Source organism: Oreochromis niloticus, linkage group LG20 (genome assembly GCF_001858045.2).
Source record: "Oreochromis niloticus isolate F11D_XX linkage group LG20, O_niloticus_UMD_NMBU, whole genome shotgun sequence".
Taxonomy (NCBI): Eukaryota; Metazoa; Chordata; class Actinopteri; order Cichliformes; family Cichlidae; genus Oreochromis; species Oreochromis niloticus.
This window is the reverse complement of record NC_031984.2, coordinates 32028528-32044893: the sequence shown is the minus strand read 5'-3', so window position 1 is coordinate 32044893 and position 16366 is coordinate 32028528. Positions and strand designations below refer to the sequence as shown.

General features: G+C 40.3%; 2 protein-coding genes across 4 annotated transcripts in view; one reads left to right on the top strand and one right to left on the bottom strand.

Moving 5' to 3' along the window:
- Window positions 1–15176, top strand: part of snphb (syntaphilin b) — a 31080-nt gene extending 15904 nt beyond the window's left edge. For 2 of the 3 annotated variants that reach the window (XM_019349908.2, XM_005477932.4), the window contains 4 exons: window positions 3493–3672; window positions 4123–4230; window positions 5060–5209; window positions 5343–15176. In XM_019349908.2, coding sequence (XP_019205453.1) covers window positions 3493–3672; window positions 4123–4230; window positions 5060–5209; window positions 5343–7335 — 2431 coding nt within the window. In that variant the 3' untranslated portion in view covers window positions 7336–15176. The remainder of the gene's footprint in view (window positions 1–3492; window positions 3673–4122; window positions 4231–5059; window positions 5210–5342) is intronic. The other variant, XM_005477933.4, reaches the window with a different exon arrangement.
- sdcbp2 (syndecan binding protein (syntenin) 2) overlaps window positions 13758–16366 on the bottom strand; it is a 23883-nt gene continuing 21274 nt past the window's right edge. The window contains exons 8-9 of the mRNA XM_003456965.5: window positions 16038–16129; window positions 13758–15290 (exon numbers count right to left, since the gene is read on the bottom strand). Coding sequence (XP_003457013.1) covers window positions 15236–15290; window positions 16038–16129 — 147 coding nt within the window. The 3' untranslated portion in view covers window positions 13758–15235. The remainder of the gene's footprint in view (window positions 15291–16037; window positions 16130–16366) is intronic.

The following is a 16366-nucleotide window of genomic DNA, read 5'->3' as shown; positions in this document are numbered from 1 at the left end:
TGAATTTTCCAAAATCTGCTATATTTTGGTTAACTTCAGTTGGTGTTTGGTACAAGAAAACCTGCACCATGCTACTGTTAACATAAACCCTAAAGGTTTATGATTAGTTTAGTGTGGAATTAGAATAATTCTGTATAGTGCATTAAAACTTAAAGCCAAGAATATGCTTCAATGTGGACACAGACATGGACTGCTGGAGACCCAATGGCCAAGTAGTCATTCCTCTTATACTTTGTCACCTGCTTGTTCTTCACCTGGGGAGCATGCGTATTTGTGCATTGTAATGTAAAAATGTGGTCCCAAAAAAAGCAGGCATGCCTGGAGTCTATTATACATAGAGCTGTAGCAAAATGACTCTACTTCTGTTTGACTTCATGACATCTTTATAAACATTTTTTGATTAGAGTTGTGGCCTCGGGTTGCTCGGTTCACGACTTGTGCAAAACAACATGATGTACTTTTTAAAATTATAGATCCATGAATAAGATAAACAAAAAAGCAAGGTACGGTTTTATTGTGTGACTACCATCGATATGATAAGTCACGACTGAAGTGTAAAAAAATGAGAATGGTCAAACCAACTTCCAACACATGTATACAGTCTGTGGCCAGTAAGGAGCACAGAAAGTGGCAAGAACTGTGTGCGTGTTGTTGTGTCACATCACCTTAGAGTATAGCGTCTGTGATACTATCATGTACTTATATGCAAGAATTGGTGCTAATCTTTCAAGGATTAGGTTTAGTGGCTACATGCACGGTAGAAATGGCACGTTTAATGTGCATACTGTGATCACTGGTTGACCGCAGCCACTCACTCAACAGCACTGTGTGAAACACTCATGTGCAGCAGCATTGCCTGTAATGCGAATGTGCTTTTGGTTTATCGAGATATTGTTTACTAAATCAGTTTCAGCCTCTTGAGCAAAGTTGCTTTCGTAAAGGAATGTCTCTTCACTCCTCTCCACCCACTCATGCTAACACCTGACAACTGGGAAATGCTTGCCTCAAGCAGACAACACCCACACCCCAGACATTAGTTCCATCCCAGCAGATGGCTGGGATGAACTGTCACGTCCTCAACACTGTTGTACTGTGTATTTTATCCCTTTCCAGGCTCAGTGTTTCTGCTGCTTCTCTCTCCCCATTTCTGTGCTATTAAGTTGAGTTGTCAGTATCTGGCTTCCTCCCTAATTCTGTAACACAGGACACGGTGACTCAGTTCTGTAGCAAAATATACAGTAAAAAATGGAAACAACAGGCGTGTGTTCATTAGTAGTTTAAATATAATGTATCTGCCTATTACAAACTGTCTCCAGCGGTTTATTATATAATCCACGTGACTAAGGATTTAGTTTTTCTTATTTGACCTCATGCTTAAAATGACTTTTTGGAACTTTTGCTGAACATTAGCTGCATGCTCAAACAAACCCTGAGTAAAAGTATTATTAATCTTTTACAGGGCACTCAAAATTCAAAATTTCATTTATAGTGTTACAAGAGTTTTTGTTTGTTTCTTTGTTTGGTCATTTGTTTGTGCACACATGTCCATGCATGATTCCATACACCACTGATTGGACTTGGTGTATTGCACCCATGCTTAATTTTTTTTTAAAAAAAAAGTAAATTAAAAAACTTTACCGTAGGTGCTTTGTGACGATAACAGGACAGTAATCAGCTTCTTCTCCGGTAACTTCCTCATTGTGTCGATGGACTTAAGCTCCATTGTCTTAGACGACAGCAGACCATAGCAGTCCTTGTTCTGCTCTAGAGACCTGGTAGAGTCAGCTTAGCAGCATTAGTTCTAAACCTCTTTGAAGTACTGATTAATGTGGCCCTCAATTCAATCATCAGCTGTTTCTCTAGTAACTTCCCCAGTCAGTAAAATCTTGTGACAATTAAAAACAGTCAAACAGTTTTGACCTGCAATTGTCAACCATGGTCTTCTGATAGTTCAACATAGCAGCAAATGAACTAGCTCTCCACCAGCAGTGCATTTTGGTTTAGAGTGAACCTTCAGCTTGTTCCAGATCTACAAGATTAGCATTGTAAGCTGCAGTGGAGCTGGAGAAAGAAAAGCTCACAGAAGAAGAAGCTGAGGACCGCCCAAACAGTTAGATGGTCACTTTGCCATCATGGAAACATGACATAGTTAACAACTGAACTTTCAAAATAGAGTGAAATGAACTCATGAGCAACTTAAAAATTCAATCAAATTGCAAAAACATTGTGCTTCATTAGTTTTTCTGTGTTGGTGAAATAAGTAAGATATGTAATTGTGGGAAACACTGACTGTCATACTTTGCTTTATACATAAAGTATGAGATACATATACATATATATATATATATATATATATATATATAGATAGATAGATAGATAGATATAGATATAGATATATATATACGTATATATATATATATATGTATGTATATATATGTATGTATATGAACAGACATGAACAGCAGAAAGTTTAAAGACAGAGACGAGTTATATACAAGACTATGTTTAGTGTTTAGTGCGTAGTTTTCGTGTCCTGTGTCCAATACCCTCATGGCTGCTCTGATTGACCCTGCTTGTCCTCCCCTCCCAGTGTGGTGGCCAGTGATTGGGCAACAGTCATGTCCTTTTAAAGAACAACAGTAACTCAATTGGTGAACATTCATTAAATACTTTAAAACCACACAGACGCTGACAGAAGTTGCCAATCACAGATAACCCTGCTTTTTTTCTAGCTACCACTGATATACTTAAACTGTACTAACAGTTTAAGTATAAAAAAGCCTAGAGGTGAAAATATATACATCACTAATTGTACTCTTTGATATTATGTGGTTTTACTTGGTCTCTATGGTGGTTTTGCACAGGTGTCAGTTGTCTTAGAGTTTAACTTTTTTTAATTCACTTGTTAAGCTAAGCTAGTTTGCACTTGTCATCAAAAATGGGGGAAAATTTTTTATAATTTTCACTTGTGTCGGAGGTTTAAGAGCAATGAGCAGCTAAACATATTGACAGTTAAATACAACAGTGTTGCACTGTATATTCTGACAGTCATTGTATCAGCTTTGTCAGAGATTAAATGTGTTTTCTATAAGTTTGCTGAGATATCTTTGTGAAAGTGTGTTGCGAGTTAGGATGGGGCTGTTATGAATATTGTTGTTGCCGCTGCTTCCATGTTACTCTTAGAAGACCTAAAACATTTTATCACTTGTAAATTGTGTTTCAGGATGCAGTGTTAGTTTACATTCCAGTAAAAGCCTCATAGCAGTAAACTGCTCCAATTAGCGGTGCAGTATAGGAAGCCAAACAGAGGAGCCTCAACATTGAAGCATGGCTTTTAGAAAGCAACCTCTCCTGAGCCACTTCACTGTTTGAGTTCTTACACTTTAAGATTATGCTGAGAAATGCTAAATGTCAACCAACCTTGCCTCCCTTCAGTGTGCAGCAGGCACATTGCCACCCTCTGTGATTTAACACCCTCTTGTCTCTGGTCAGGTTTGACTACTGCAGGTTCATAGAGTTAGACTACGTGCCCATGGAGTCAAGCTATATGGTGTCAATGCGCCCAACTAAAGGCTATGTATCTACCAAGTCACCGACCAAGGGATACGCTTCCACCAAGTCTCCGGATCGCCACAGTCGTTCAACAAACTCTCCCTCCACCCCTCGCTCCCGGTCTGTCCCGACACGCTCTTCTTTCCTCCCGATCAGTCTTGATCCTTTAAAGCATGGGAATGGCAAGATGTTTTGCACTGCTGTAAATGTTTTGTGTCGCTACATTCTAGAAAACATCCTGTCTAGTCTGACTCTCTTCTTCTTTTCTGTCTGATTGCTCCCTTTTAGTTCCCTTCTGGTGAAAGCTTTCTTTTTATTATTTAAGTAATGCTAATTTGATGTCCTTTTCAGTTTCAGCATTGTTGTGAGTGCCAAGAGGAGTGTGTGTATTTGTTTCTCAGGCCAACATGCTGAAATATTGTCCTCTGTGTATCTGTGTAGACCTGTGTTGTATTAGCATGTTGGTGGACCTGGACTGAAGTGTTTCCCATTCATTTCTGTGTGAACTGTGGATCTGTTTCATGGTGTTGCCAGGAACAGATTAACATGTCTCCTCTTACTGTGTACCAGGCGCACTCCAGCTGCGGCCAGTAATAGAGATCCCTATGGAAACGCTTCTCTCAGCAGCAGCAGCAACTCAGGCTCATGTAAAGGCAGTGAATGCAGCCCCACCAAAGGGTAAGAGGTGTAACACATGTCTACTAGCTCTTGTACCAGTGTAGTCCCAGTGCTAGAGCTAATTATGTTAGCAGATGCGGGCCACAGATTCTGCATTCTTCCTCCTAATGTTTCCCCAAATTCCAACACTAACACTGCAAAATAATGACTCCTCCAACTTGTTAAAATGTGGGCTTGTTCTCTAACAGCAGTGCACCACAAACTCTGCACCACTACTGCATTGGTGGAAAAGAGGTATAATGTTAGTGCCTTGGGATAGAAAATGAAACTCTTTGTGACTTTGTCACCTCAGTGAAAACAGAACTTAACATGATTTGCTGTCTTATTACCTCAACGAGCTATTTAATTAATATCCATCATTTTAAAAACTGAGGAGATATGGCTGCCAATTCACATTTCTGGAATCATTTTTATTAACTGTTTTCTGAATTTTAGCGATGATATGACATAAGCAAAAATTATTTACTACAGTTGGCTTTCCAAAAGTATGAAAGGCCACATTTGCAGTTTCTTCTTTTCTCAGTTTATGCTCATTGTTTGAATATGTGAATGAAAATATGGTGAGTGCTGTTAAAGAAAAGGAAAAAAGCCCACATTACTGATAAAACAGCAGCTCTGAGCCCCAACCTACTATTTTGAAGATAAGCAAAAAGTTATTTGTGAGATCATCATCACCGATGACTTAGACCTCAGAAGGTTAAGAGTGTTTGACACTCTTAATTCTGAAAATAGTGATGTTTGCTTTCCATCCATCCCTTCTTTCTTAACATCTCAAAAATTGGAAAACAGCACTTATTCTTTTCATAAACTGAAGTCCTGTCTGTTTTAGACGCCATCAGAAGTACACGTCATGTACAGACAACCATGGCATTCGGCCTCCTCCACCAGAGCAGTACCTCACACCCCTTCAGCAGAAGGAGGTGTGTATCCGACACCTGCGGGCCAAGCTAAAAGAAACCATCAACACCCTGCAAGACAGGTGAGATACTGAGACAGAATGAGAGACTGGCAGGTCCTAGAAAGCAAGGTTTTATGTTAGTTCTTCTTAGATCTTTTATATTGATCTGTGCTTCTTACAGGTTCTAACCATTTCTCTGTTGTCACCCTCTTAGGGACACGGAAATAGATGAGTTGAGAGGCCGGCTTTACAGAATGCAGGAGGACTGGGTTGAAGAAGAGTGCCACCGTGTAGAGGCTCAGCTGGCCCTGAAGGAGGCGCGTCAGGAGATCCAGCAGCTCAAAGAGGCTGTGGATACTGTTCGTGCCAGGCTGAGCGATGCCGGAGGCATCAGTGGAGACGTAGGGGTCCAGAAGTACTTCCAGGATATCAACGCTCAGAACCACAAGCTGGAGAACCTTTTGCTGAGTATGGAGTTGGCCCAGGCTGGATTAGCAAAGGAGGCGGAGGCTATGCCAGGCTGTCGGACCCGCGTTGGGGGTTCAGCACCAGCATCTGTTTCAGGAGAAAGTCCTGGCGGAGTACCCAAACTTACTGTAGGAGGAAGAGGGTCTTGCTCTTGTGATGGCTCCCCAGCCCGGTCTTTAACTCGGAGTTCCACCTACACAAAGCTGAGTGATCAGGCACTGGCGGACCGCAACGACAACGGGTCGGATTTTCCTTGTCTTTCAGGTGACGGCACCCAGGACAGCGGCTTTGTGTGCTGTGGGGAGAGTAACATCCCCAGCCGGGCTGACCTTCTGCTGGAGGCCGCATTCCTTTCTGAGGAAACAGCATCTTTACTTAATTCCTACACGCAGACCTTCTCCCACTCTCTTCCCCATTCTCATCCCCACTCTCTGCCAAACTCACTGTCTCACACCTACTCACATACCTTACCTCATTCTTTCCCTCACAATTTGTCCCACTCTGTGCCGCATACTATGCCACACTCTTCTACCTATGAGAAGCTGTGCACAGGGGAGCGGCTGGCACCCTTTCGTTGTGGTCTCGGTGGAGTGAACTGTATGAGCCACCCCTGCCTCTCCCACCACCATCTGTACCTGCACCCTTTAAGGGAGACTGGCATTCAGACAGAAAGCTGCCCCATCCCTACAGCAGCAGGGTATCCCTCCGATCTGGATACCATTGCAGAGCAACGTACTTTCCGGTCCCAGGCCTGCAGCCCCACTTCAACCTGGATGTCTGATGAAGGGGATGAGGAGTTGGACTCCATTACCACCACAACTTCAGTAACCACAGCAACAGTCATGAGTACAGCAACAGAGCCAATCCCCAAAACTCCAGTGGTCCCATCTTTACCACGGTCCGCCACTGTTGCGTGTTCCATGGAAAGTCCTGTGCATAAAGAGAAAGAGTATGGAGAGGAGGAGGAAAAGCAGGAGAAAGAGGAAAAAGAGAAGGAAGCATTTGTGGCAGAAGAGCAGGTGGAGATTGTTGTGATCAAACTGGCAGAAGAAAGGCAACAGACGCTGATTAGTTCAGTGGGAGAGAAGATAGAAGGGCAGGGTGCTGAAGAGAAGCTGGCTCAAGGAAAACTCTGTGATCTTGCTGAGATGCCAGCAACATGGCAGGGTGAGCTTAAGTTAAGAGGATGCTGTGGAGAAGGCAGGCAGGGTGGGATATCATTTGAAAACCTCGGAGTTGTGGACACGCAGCAAGAAAGCTGTCCTTTACAAGAATCAACCCAGGTAGAGACACCTCACCTGAGTCCGAGTCATAAAGAATCGCCTCCAGCTATAGAAAAGCCTCACACAATCCAGCCAAGAAGGTCTACTTCCCATGAGGAGATAGGTGGTGTTACAGTAGTGGAGGTGCACGATGAGGACAATGATAACGGTGAAACAAAAGAGCACGGTGCCACAGGGGACACTGCAGAAGAGAACGGAGAATCATCTAGCTCTGGGACGATTCAGAAAAGCTACTGGAGTCGTCACTTCCTAGTTGATCTGCTTGCGGTGGCCATTCCTGTGGTGCCGACGGTGGCATGGCTCTGTCGCGGTCCAGTCCGGGAAGGACAGCCAATGTATCACATAGGATCACTGCTGAGAGGCTGTTGCACTGTGGCGTTGCACTCGCTGCGCAGGGGAGGCGGGCTGAGGCACTACCCCGCAGGCGGGGGAGACCTAGGGGGATCACAGATATAAGAGGAAAATCTGTTCAGCACCTCTGTGGCCCTTAACCATGACCTTTCCTGTATAAGTTTTCTCTTGGAAGATTCAAGTGCAAAAAGACGAGGACTTCCTGTCCTGCAGTTTCCGCCCAAGAATAGGCAAGAGGGGTATAAGAAACAGGAAATGTGAAGCTCTTGGACTGGCAAGCTCTGCCCTGTTTTGGTTCTGCTCTGCAATGTCTGTCACCCAATGTTCCTCAGCCTTGCTACCAAGATGTCTGCCAGCTCTACTGGCTTGTGGAAAAGTAAATGAGCTGATTGAAATGAATGATGCCTGGATCTTTGATGCTGATTGTTTCTTTTGATCTTAAATGCAGGGAAAACTGTAAAAGATTCATTGACTACTTAACCTATGAATTCTAACACATTTGAATGGTTGTGTGTGCATATGTGGCATATATGTATAAGAGCTTGTATACATGTGTAACCAAGTTACAAAAAGCTACAGCTTCACCAAGTCATTAAGCAATGGCTGAGGGGAAAATCCACTCTAAATCAGAATTTACATGTTTCCTACAACTGCAGATGGTTTTCATTGATCTTCAAGACTGAAATCTCGGAGCGTGTCTGCCATCATGGCGGGATGACGTAGACACAAAACTCAGGGATGTTCCGAGGGTAGAAACACACAAACCTATTAAATTTGCTTCATAAACATTTTCCACACCTAACTGTGGCCAGTTCAGTTGTGCTGCCAAGTTAAACTCTACTTACTTTTAATCGTACTATTTTAGTATTTTAGTTGTTAGTTCTCTCTCTTGGCCAAAGAAGCATTTTGGTTGAACTCCCCCTCCTCCCAAAGGAATGTTGTTCATCATTAAAATGACCTCTGCCAAAAATCCTATGTAGATGTTTATTAATCAAACACAGTAGGTTAATCTGAGGTGTGTATACATCAACTGCATAGAAGCTGATTTCTAATTTTCTGCTGAGATTTTAGTTTCTGACTCTTTATTTCATGCATTTAGCAGTTTGAGGCATCTAAAAACAAAAACCATGATGCCATCACACTTAGGATGAGACTGTTTTTAAGATAAGTTAAGATAGATCTTTATTGTCACTGTTATAAGAACAATGAAAGACAGTTTGGCATCTCTCCATTAGCAGCATAGTAGATTTTTTTTACATTAAAATTACTTTATAATAAGAGATAAGAGATACACAGATACATACAGATGCCAGAGTATTTTCAAGCTTTTTAGAAATGTGTAAATGTAGCATTTCCACAAAAAAGCTTTTTTTCCTGGAAATGATTGATTTTGGCTATAAGATTGCATATGTGGCCAAGCATTCTCTTCTACTTATAATTTGCATAATCATCACTTGAAACAAAAAACAGGCTTTGTCCTTGTTGAATGAAGACTTCATGTTGCGCCTTTTGTAGGCAGTTATTTAGTGTGCCAATTAACCTGATAAAAGCAAGTACCTTGTTTGATTTCTGCAAATTTTTTCTAAAGACTGCTTAAACATTTCCCTGTACTTGACGTTGACGTTAGAATGTGCACTTTAATTTCTCTTAGCCTCTGCATACCCAGGAGGCCAGCCAGAATCTCATTAATAATGAAGGAGATGTTACTTATTATAGAAAGTCCCTGGGTGATTTACCTATTCTGCCATGTTCGTTGTGTTTCTACCCTGAGAGCATTATGATTAGTTCTCCTAAATAAATAAAGCTATTCAAATGTATTAAATTCAAACTAAGATCAATGCCACACTTATAACTATACACTAAAAATAAAGCTCAGTTGAGAGCCAGCCTGTGTCTTTGCAAAGATAAACTCAAAAGTTCAAAAAGCAAAGCTCTCTAAATAAAATCTTAGATTTGTTTCTGTAATCCATACAAGAGCTTTTGTTTTTGTTTTCATTTTATGTATCTATTTATTTATTGGGGCAGTCTACTTGTTTGGGAAGGTAATAATAGTAACATGCACATTATATTTTAGGGTGGAATATTTTCCATACTCAGTCATATTGTCTTATATGGGCCTTATCTGCTTAAGCTTGTATTCAAAGCAAAGTTGCCAGAACCAATTCATTTGGTGAAAATAACAGACCTCAGTTTGTGTTACTTAAGTTTAACATAAAAAGTCACCTGATTAAATCTAATTGAAATGTCATATCACGATCAAACACTTGTTTGTAGATCCTCACTGGCTCACTGTGGTATCTTAGTGTAGCTCTGAATGGAATGAGTTGTGCTCAGTCTGTGATCTGTGCTGTATATTTCTGCTAAACTTAATGCTCTTGTGGTGTAGTTTTAACCGTCACTCTGGTAGTATGTATTCCAAGTCCACTGTACAAGAGCTAGTCAGTCACTGCTAATAACTCATCTTAATTTGTCTAACAGATCATTTTGAAAGGCATTTACAGACATCGTGTGCTACATGTCAGTCGACAGTTCAAATGTACATTAATAAGATCTGGGTTTTAAACGCACTTAGCATCAGGGTATTTTTTTTATTTGTCTGAATGTGTGCATCACGAGAGGACTATGATGAAAGATGAATGTGTAAATGAGCAAATAATCAAATCATGGCTGGATTATGAATGGGCCTGCTGGGCACAGGTCTAACTGCTAAGACTGCTAGAACAAAACAAAAGGCTTCCAAGAAGTTGGAATGGGATCTGAAAGCTCACTAAAGAGCAATATGGCTGCAAGGAGGTGGAAAACAAACTGCCAGTAGCTAACAGATAAAATGCTATGTAAATGGACTAATTCTCATTTAACACTTTTCTCTCCCAGAGTACTCAATACAACATGCCAGATTCACCCAAGCACTGTCTTCTATGTTTTTAAGTGCTTTCTAACTAACATTCACACAAATTGATGCTGAGATGGGAAAGCAACTTGGGGTTATTATCTTGCCCAAGAATATTTGGTACGCAGACTATGGGGAGCCAGGGATTGAACCATCAACCTTTGCAATCAGTAGAGGACCTGCTCTACCTCCTGAGCTACAGCCACCCGTCAGTCATATGGCAATATGAATGATGACAGAGTTTAAAACTACTCCAAAAAGAAACCAAGCAACTACAAAAATGACACAAAACAACTACAAGAGACGTAAAACCAATGCAAGAGATGTCTAATGACTACAAAAAGATGCAAAATGACTTCAGAGAGACCTAAAGTGACTACAAAGTCATGTAAAAGGAAAAAAACATAAAGAACCCTACAACGAGACAGGAAATGACAACGAGTACTAAGGTCTGCAAGAGAGCTGGATAAAAAAAACAGAAAGCAACTACAAAGAAAGAGAAAGTCGCTGCAGTGATATAAAATGACCTCAAAGATGTATAAAACAAACAATTGTTGAGGTGCCTAAACTGTACAGAGATTAAAATGACTTCAAAGAGATTTCCCAAATGACTTTGAAGCAACAAAAACATGCAGAGAGAATACAACTGTAGAGATGTTTAATACTTAAAAGAGATGCAAAATCACTTCCAAGAGATTTGAAGTGGCTACAAAAATATGAAAAAATGACTTCAAAGAGAGCTTAAGTAAATACAAATAGATGTGAAATTCTATCTAAATGACTACAAAAAGATGTAAAAGGGCTACAGGAAGAAGAAAAACAACTGCACAGACATAAAACCACAAAATGACACTGAGACACAACCACAAAGATGCTTAAAACAACTGCATACAACTACAAAGACACACCAAAGAACTTCAAATACATGAGGAACAACCACAAAGGGAACCACAGCAATCAATAAAAGAAAAATCAACCACAGAGGGAAATCAAAGCAGCGCAAAATCACCAAGATGTTTGTGGAATGTAAAGTTACAAGCAGATGCAAAACTACTATAAAGTGACAAAACAATCACACCAAGTATTTACAAAATGTTTTGGTCTTCAGTGCAAACTCCTGTGCCCAGGGGGCGTGTTTGAATAATCCCTCCATGGAATAACTCTAAATCTGTCCCGATTTAAATGTCGAATGAAAAATGTTACAACACAACCAGCAAAAAAACAGAAACTCAAATTGTTCTGCGTTTAAAAAAAAGGCTTTTATTCTTTTTTCTATTCTATTCTTTTCACCATTTGGTTTATATTTTTTGCACTACTGTTCACTTTATGAATTTTAAGCAATTACTTGAAGTTGAGATTGTAACTTAGCACTGACAAGTTTGAGGTTAGCCCGAAAATTTCATGTTCTTCATAAAATGTCATAACTTTTTCAACATAAGTTGAAAGTGAAAAGATGAGAGGGCATCTGTTCTCTAATGACAGATTCTGATCTACTGGTCCTCTTGCCTTCAACTCCACTTTTTATTCTGGTTACAGAACTAAGCATTGTGTTGATGAGATAGCAATTGAAGTCGAACTTGGACTGGCAATACTTTCATGTAATACTAACTCGATTATGATTATTGAACAATTTATTGTCATTTAGAACATTTCTGGTAAATCTTATACGATTTTAAATTCCAACAAATGTGTGTTTCTTTAAGAAAGAAAGAAAGATTGTTCTGTTCTGCAGTGACAGTTTAAAGTGAGCAGCTGAAGCAAATATTAGGTGTAAATAAGATACTGCAGACATGCAGGTAGGCTTGTTCCTGTGAATGCTGTAAAGCAGTATTCTCTCATCTGTAATAAGAACTGTTTATTTTAGCCCTTCACATTTACATACATTTATGTATTAACATACATAGATGCCATAAAATTTCTAAAAAGCTCTCATTTCTAAAGCATAAATTTTTCCTCATACTGTGTGATCCGATTATGTAATTGTCAGATGTCAGTGACAATCATGATAATCTGAATTAATGCATTGCTATCCATGAAAAGATTGAATGAATGCCTTATGGACACAATCACGAGGTTTTCTCAGCATCGTTTGCATTGTTATGATTTGTGCACGAGCTGTGCGCCCATCATGCAGCTGCATTGTGGGAAAGGTTTGGCTAAAGATAATGAAGAGGCTAAAACAGTTCCCTGTTTTACCAAAAGCCATAAATCTGTGAGGGAACTGGTGTGACAATATGGAAAGCTACCTCCTCCTCTCAACATTAATGTATTATGTACCAAAATGTCTAATATAACAATCATGTAAGTGATCACTGATGTAAACCTGCACTGTACTTTGATGTGACAGTCCTGCTGTTAAGTGCTACTGACTTTTGAAAACAGGATGACAGAAGGACCAAAGGGTACATCTACCAAGCAGCAAATGAAAGGTGGCTGGTTTGATTCCAGACAGAGACACAAATTTTGTTTGCGTCAGAAAGGTCATCTGGTGTAAAATATCTGGTGCCATATCAAACATGTGGAGCTACCTGCTGTGGCGACCCCTTGTAACAAAGGAGCACTCAAAAGTAGCTCTTTAGCAAACAGCTAATTGTCAATGGTAGCAGCAACCATCTCAGCCGTCTTCATTTAGCACCATTAGGTGGGCACATGTTTATTCTCAAGGCTACTGTTCCTGAAATGTTTAATTGAAATACACATACTAGATAATGAAGATTTGACAAGTTGCTTTGATAATGACTTTTAGTCTCACATGCACAATTTGAATTAGATGTGGATTTTTGATCTTCTTGTTTAATTACTTTAAAATCTTAAAAAAAATTGGAATGCAAGGTACCATTCTTGAGCATGATAAAACGTATTTTGTGCATACGTCTTCTTTTTTTTGCAGCTATAGTAATATCTTCCAATGGTCACTTTTTAAAGATTGTTTTGGGACTTTGGAGATTCCGTATTAGCAGCTTTAAGTCTGTTGCATTAAAATATTCCTGTGGTGTATTTTTACCATGTGGAACTTTAAAGCCAAGGAGAATGCCCACGCTGGTACTGCAGGTGTGCTGAAAAATGTAGCTGTACCCGACTCTGTCCTAAGATACACCTGAACTTCCTGTTGTAGTGTGCTGTTATGTCAGTGTACAGTGTGTGGGGGTGACTGATTATATATACGTCCCCTGTAGACACGTGATTTAAATGCATATGAAAGGACGACAGAGGATGTTTGGGTTTGTTTTGTTTTTTTAAATCAGACAATATTTGAATGTGTACTGTCACTTTACGCTTTAGTCCTTGTCTGACTGTGTGTGTTCCCTAACCTATGTAATAGTAACTAACGTAACAGAGGTGGAGTCATTTAACATCCTTCCACTGAGGACATTCAATGCCTTGTGTAGGAATTTAGCTGACATCATAAATATTGCCAGATAATATCACATAAATGAACTATTTTAATGGCAACAGTAGTGTGTACAGGTAAAGACATCAGTAGGCTACATCTCCCACCACACTGTATAAAGAAAGAGCAAAAGCCCCTATATTAAAGAGCATGGAGGAAACCTCTGCTTTGCCTTTGTGTTTATTCCCACACCAGCTGATCTGAAGCAACATGAGAAATGCAATGCCTTGAGACCGAACACAAATGTGAGCAGAAAGACTTTATTTGTTTACAACATTATCATGGTTACATTCGTATATAAACTTTTAGATTTTTCTAGCGTTTATTTTTACAGAATGACAGCGGGTTGGGTTTTTTTGTTTGTTTTTTATCAGATTGCATACCTAGAAAATTAAAGGAATACATGCATCCGAACGCGAACAGCATTAAAAGGAGAAATTTTATATAACAAGTAGAAATTCACAACTGTGAGCTCTGCTGAGTCTTGCTGTGCTCATCAGTCAAGGAAGGAATTTTACAGAGGATAGGCCTTTAACAAAACTTAGCAGAGGACAGCAGTTCACTGGATAAACCCATGATGGGTAATTTAAATGCTTTCATTTGACCGATTGATTTTTCAGCATCAAATTTAAGCTTTCAGTTTTCTCTCATTAACATGAAGCATCACAAACACAACAATTATGAAAAAAAAATTGTTGGAACTTGAAATGGATATAGGAGAGAGGACCTCTTATAAGGTTAATGGAAAGTGCACTTAGTGGGTCTGCCTGGCGCCGACCCCTCCAAACAAAAACCAACTGTTTCCTCGATTCTTTGAAGCACAAAGCCTCACAGGACTCCTGCAGCCTGTGGTGCGCTGGGCACTTGCTAACTCATGTCTTTTACTCTGTCATAGCTCTTAAAGAGTGTTTGTGGACAGTCCCAGCTGCATAGGTTAATGATAATGTACTGCTGCTTCCTTTCCTTACACTTGCTCCCCGGAATGTGCACACGCACCATCTGCAAACTCAATGTCAGAGGCTGGAAATGTGTTACAAGGATATGTCGCCATCTCTTGGAAAAAGCGGAAACTGCTACTCAGACCTGGGTGGTGAAATGTTGGGATTCTTTTTAATGTTGAAAGAAAAAGAAAGAATGGTAAACACCACCATCACTTTCCCTGGCCATGTAAAAATGACTGTACACTGGAATCCACAACACATCTCTTCATATGAGTCTGCAGGTGTTAATTCAGCTCAGATTATTTACACGTTAGGGGTTGGGTGCAGGGATCAGGAGGGCAGCTGAATATCTGTGTGGACGGCTCTGATGGCTGTCCGTCAGCTTTTACAGCATTATGAAAAGGTGAATGACTCATCTCCACACTGAGCAGGAAGCTCTGGACTCATGATGGTATGCATGGCTTTTTAAAAAAAACATTTTTTTTGTTTTACTGTCCTTGATCTCAAATACAAAACAAGAAAAACAATAAGCATATCAGAGTACTAGGTTAACATATAAAACATACTAATGTCAGCAGGTGAGGGAAATGTAGAAAAGGTAAAGAATAGAAAAAAAGGCATCTTAAGATTATGTTAGAGATGAGCAAGGGCAGGGTTTGTGATTGTGATGTAAGAGGAGGTTTGGTTTGATGACAGAAATAGAGAAAAAGATAGATGAGGAAAACAGAGAGAAAGAATCTGCACTGTAGACATCTTGACATCCTCTAGCCCTCTTCCTGGTCCTCACACCTCTGGGACAGAGTGATCCATGGCTGACCGCATCAGGCCAGAGGACATCCTGCAACACAAGGACACAACCTTGTCAACAAAACGCTGCATGGCTTCCTGATCTCTTGAGCTGGGCACTCAGCCACTCTTTAGACGGCATCACTGTTTCACTTGTGGCAATAAGCACTGTCTGCCTCAATGCAATCAAAGTGCCACCACACTTCTGAGCATTTAATTCTCTACCCCACCATCACTAAACCAGGGTCTGTTCATGTGCACAGTGTGGCAAATGAGAGACCTGCCCCATGGCCCTGTCATCTGTGGATCAGGAACAGCAAAAATGCATCACAGATAAATGTCTTCAAGGGACTTGAAGATAAAATGTGAAAGATGACATTCTTGTGGAAACAATAACCATTATGTTTTTCTTTTCTCCAGTACCAAAAGCAGCACTGATAACGTTGGAGCTCATCTGTATTCTGGTCTTCGATAATTAAGCCCTGGGGTCCATTTCATACCTAATGTCAGTACACATTCCTATTAATTACTCATTTAAACCTTTAGATTGGCTCAAGGGTTGACAGGTTACTGCAGTAGGAAAACAAAGACTTGCTGGCCAATCACAGAAACAATTTGAAATTACCACTAACCGTGGTAAGCAGTATGTTAAGATAATGTTGGCTAGTCAGGCGAGAGGTGACTCAATGTGACTCTATGGCTTATTCCGCACAGATCAAGCCAAACACAATGGGTTTGACTTGAGATCAGATGTTAATAACTGATGCATGGACACAAAAAGTCTCTGCTGCATTCCTACCTCTTAACCATGTGCTCGTAGACAAACTTGGGCATGATGGTGATGGTCATGGTGGTTGGAGAGGTGGTCAGGATGTCTTTGATCTGAGAGTCCTGGAAATTTCCACACAGGCAGAGGGACATGTAAAGACTTTGTGTAATCAGTGCAAAACAAACACACTCGCTTCACAGTTTCACTCTGTTGTTGAGATGTATTCTCAGAAACAAGAAAACAAACAAACAAACAAACACTTAAGAATAGAGGAGACAAAGACTAAAACTGAACCGCCATGTGTAAGTGGACACCTTAATATGACCCATGTACTCAAAATCATCAAAATCAAAATAATT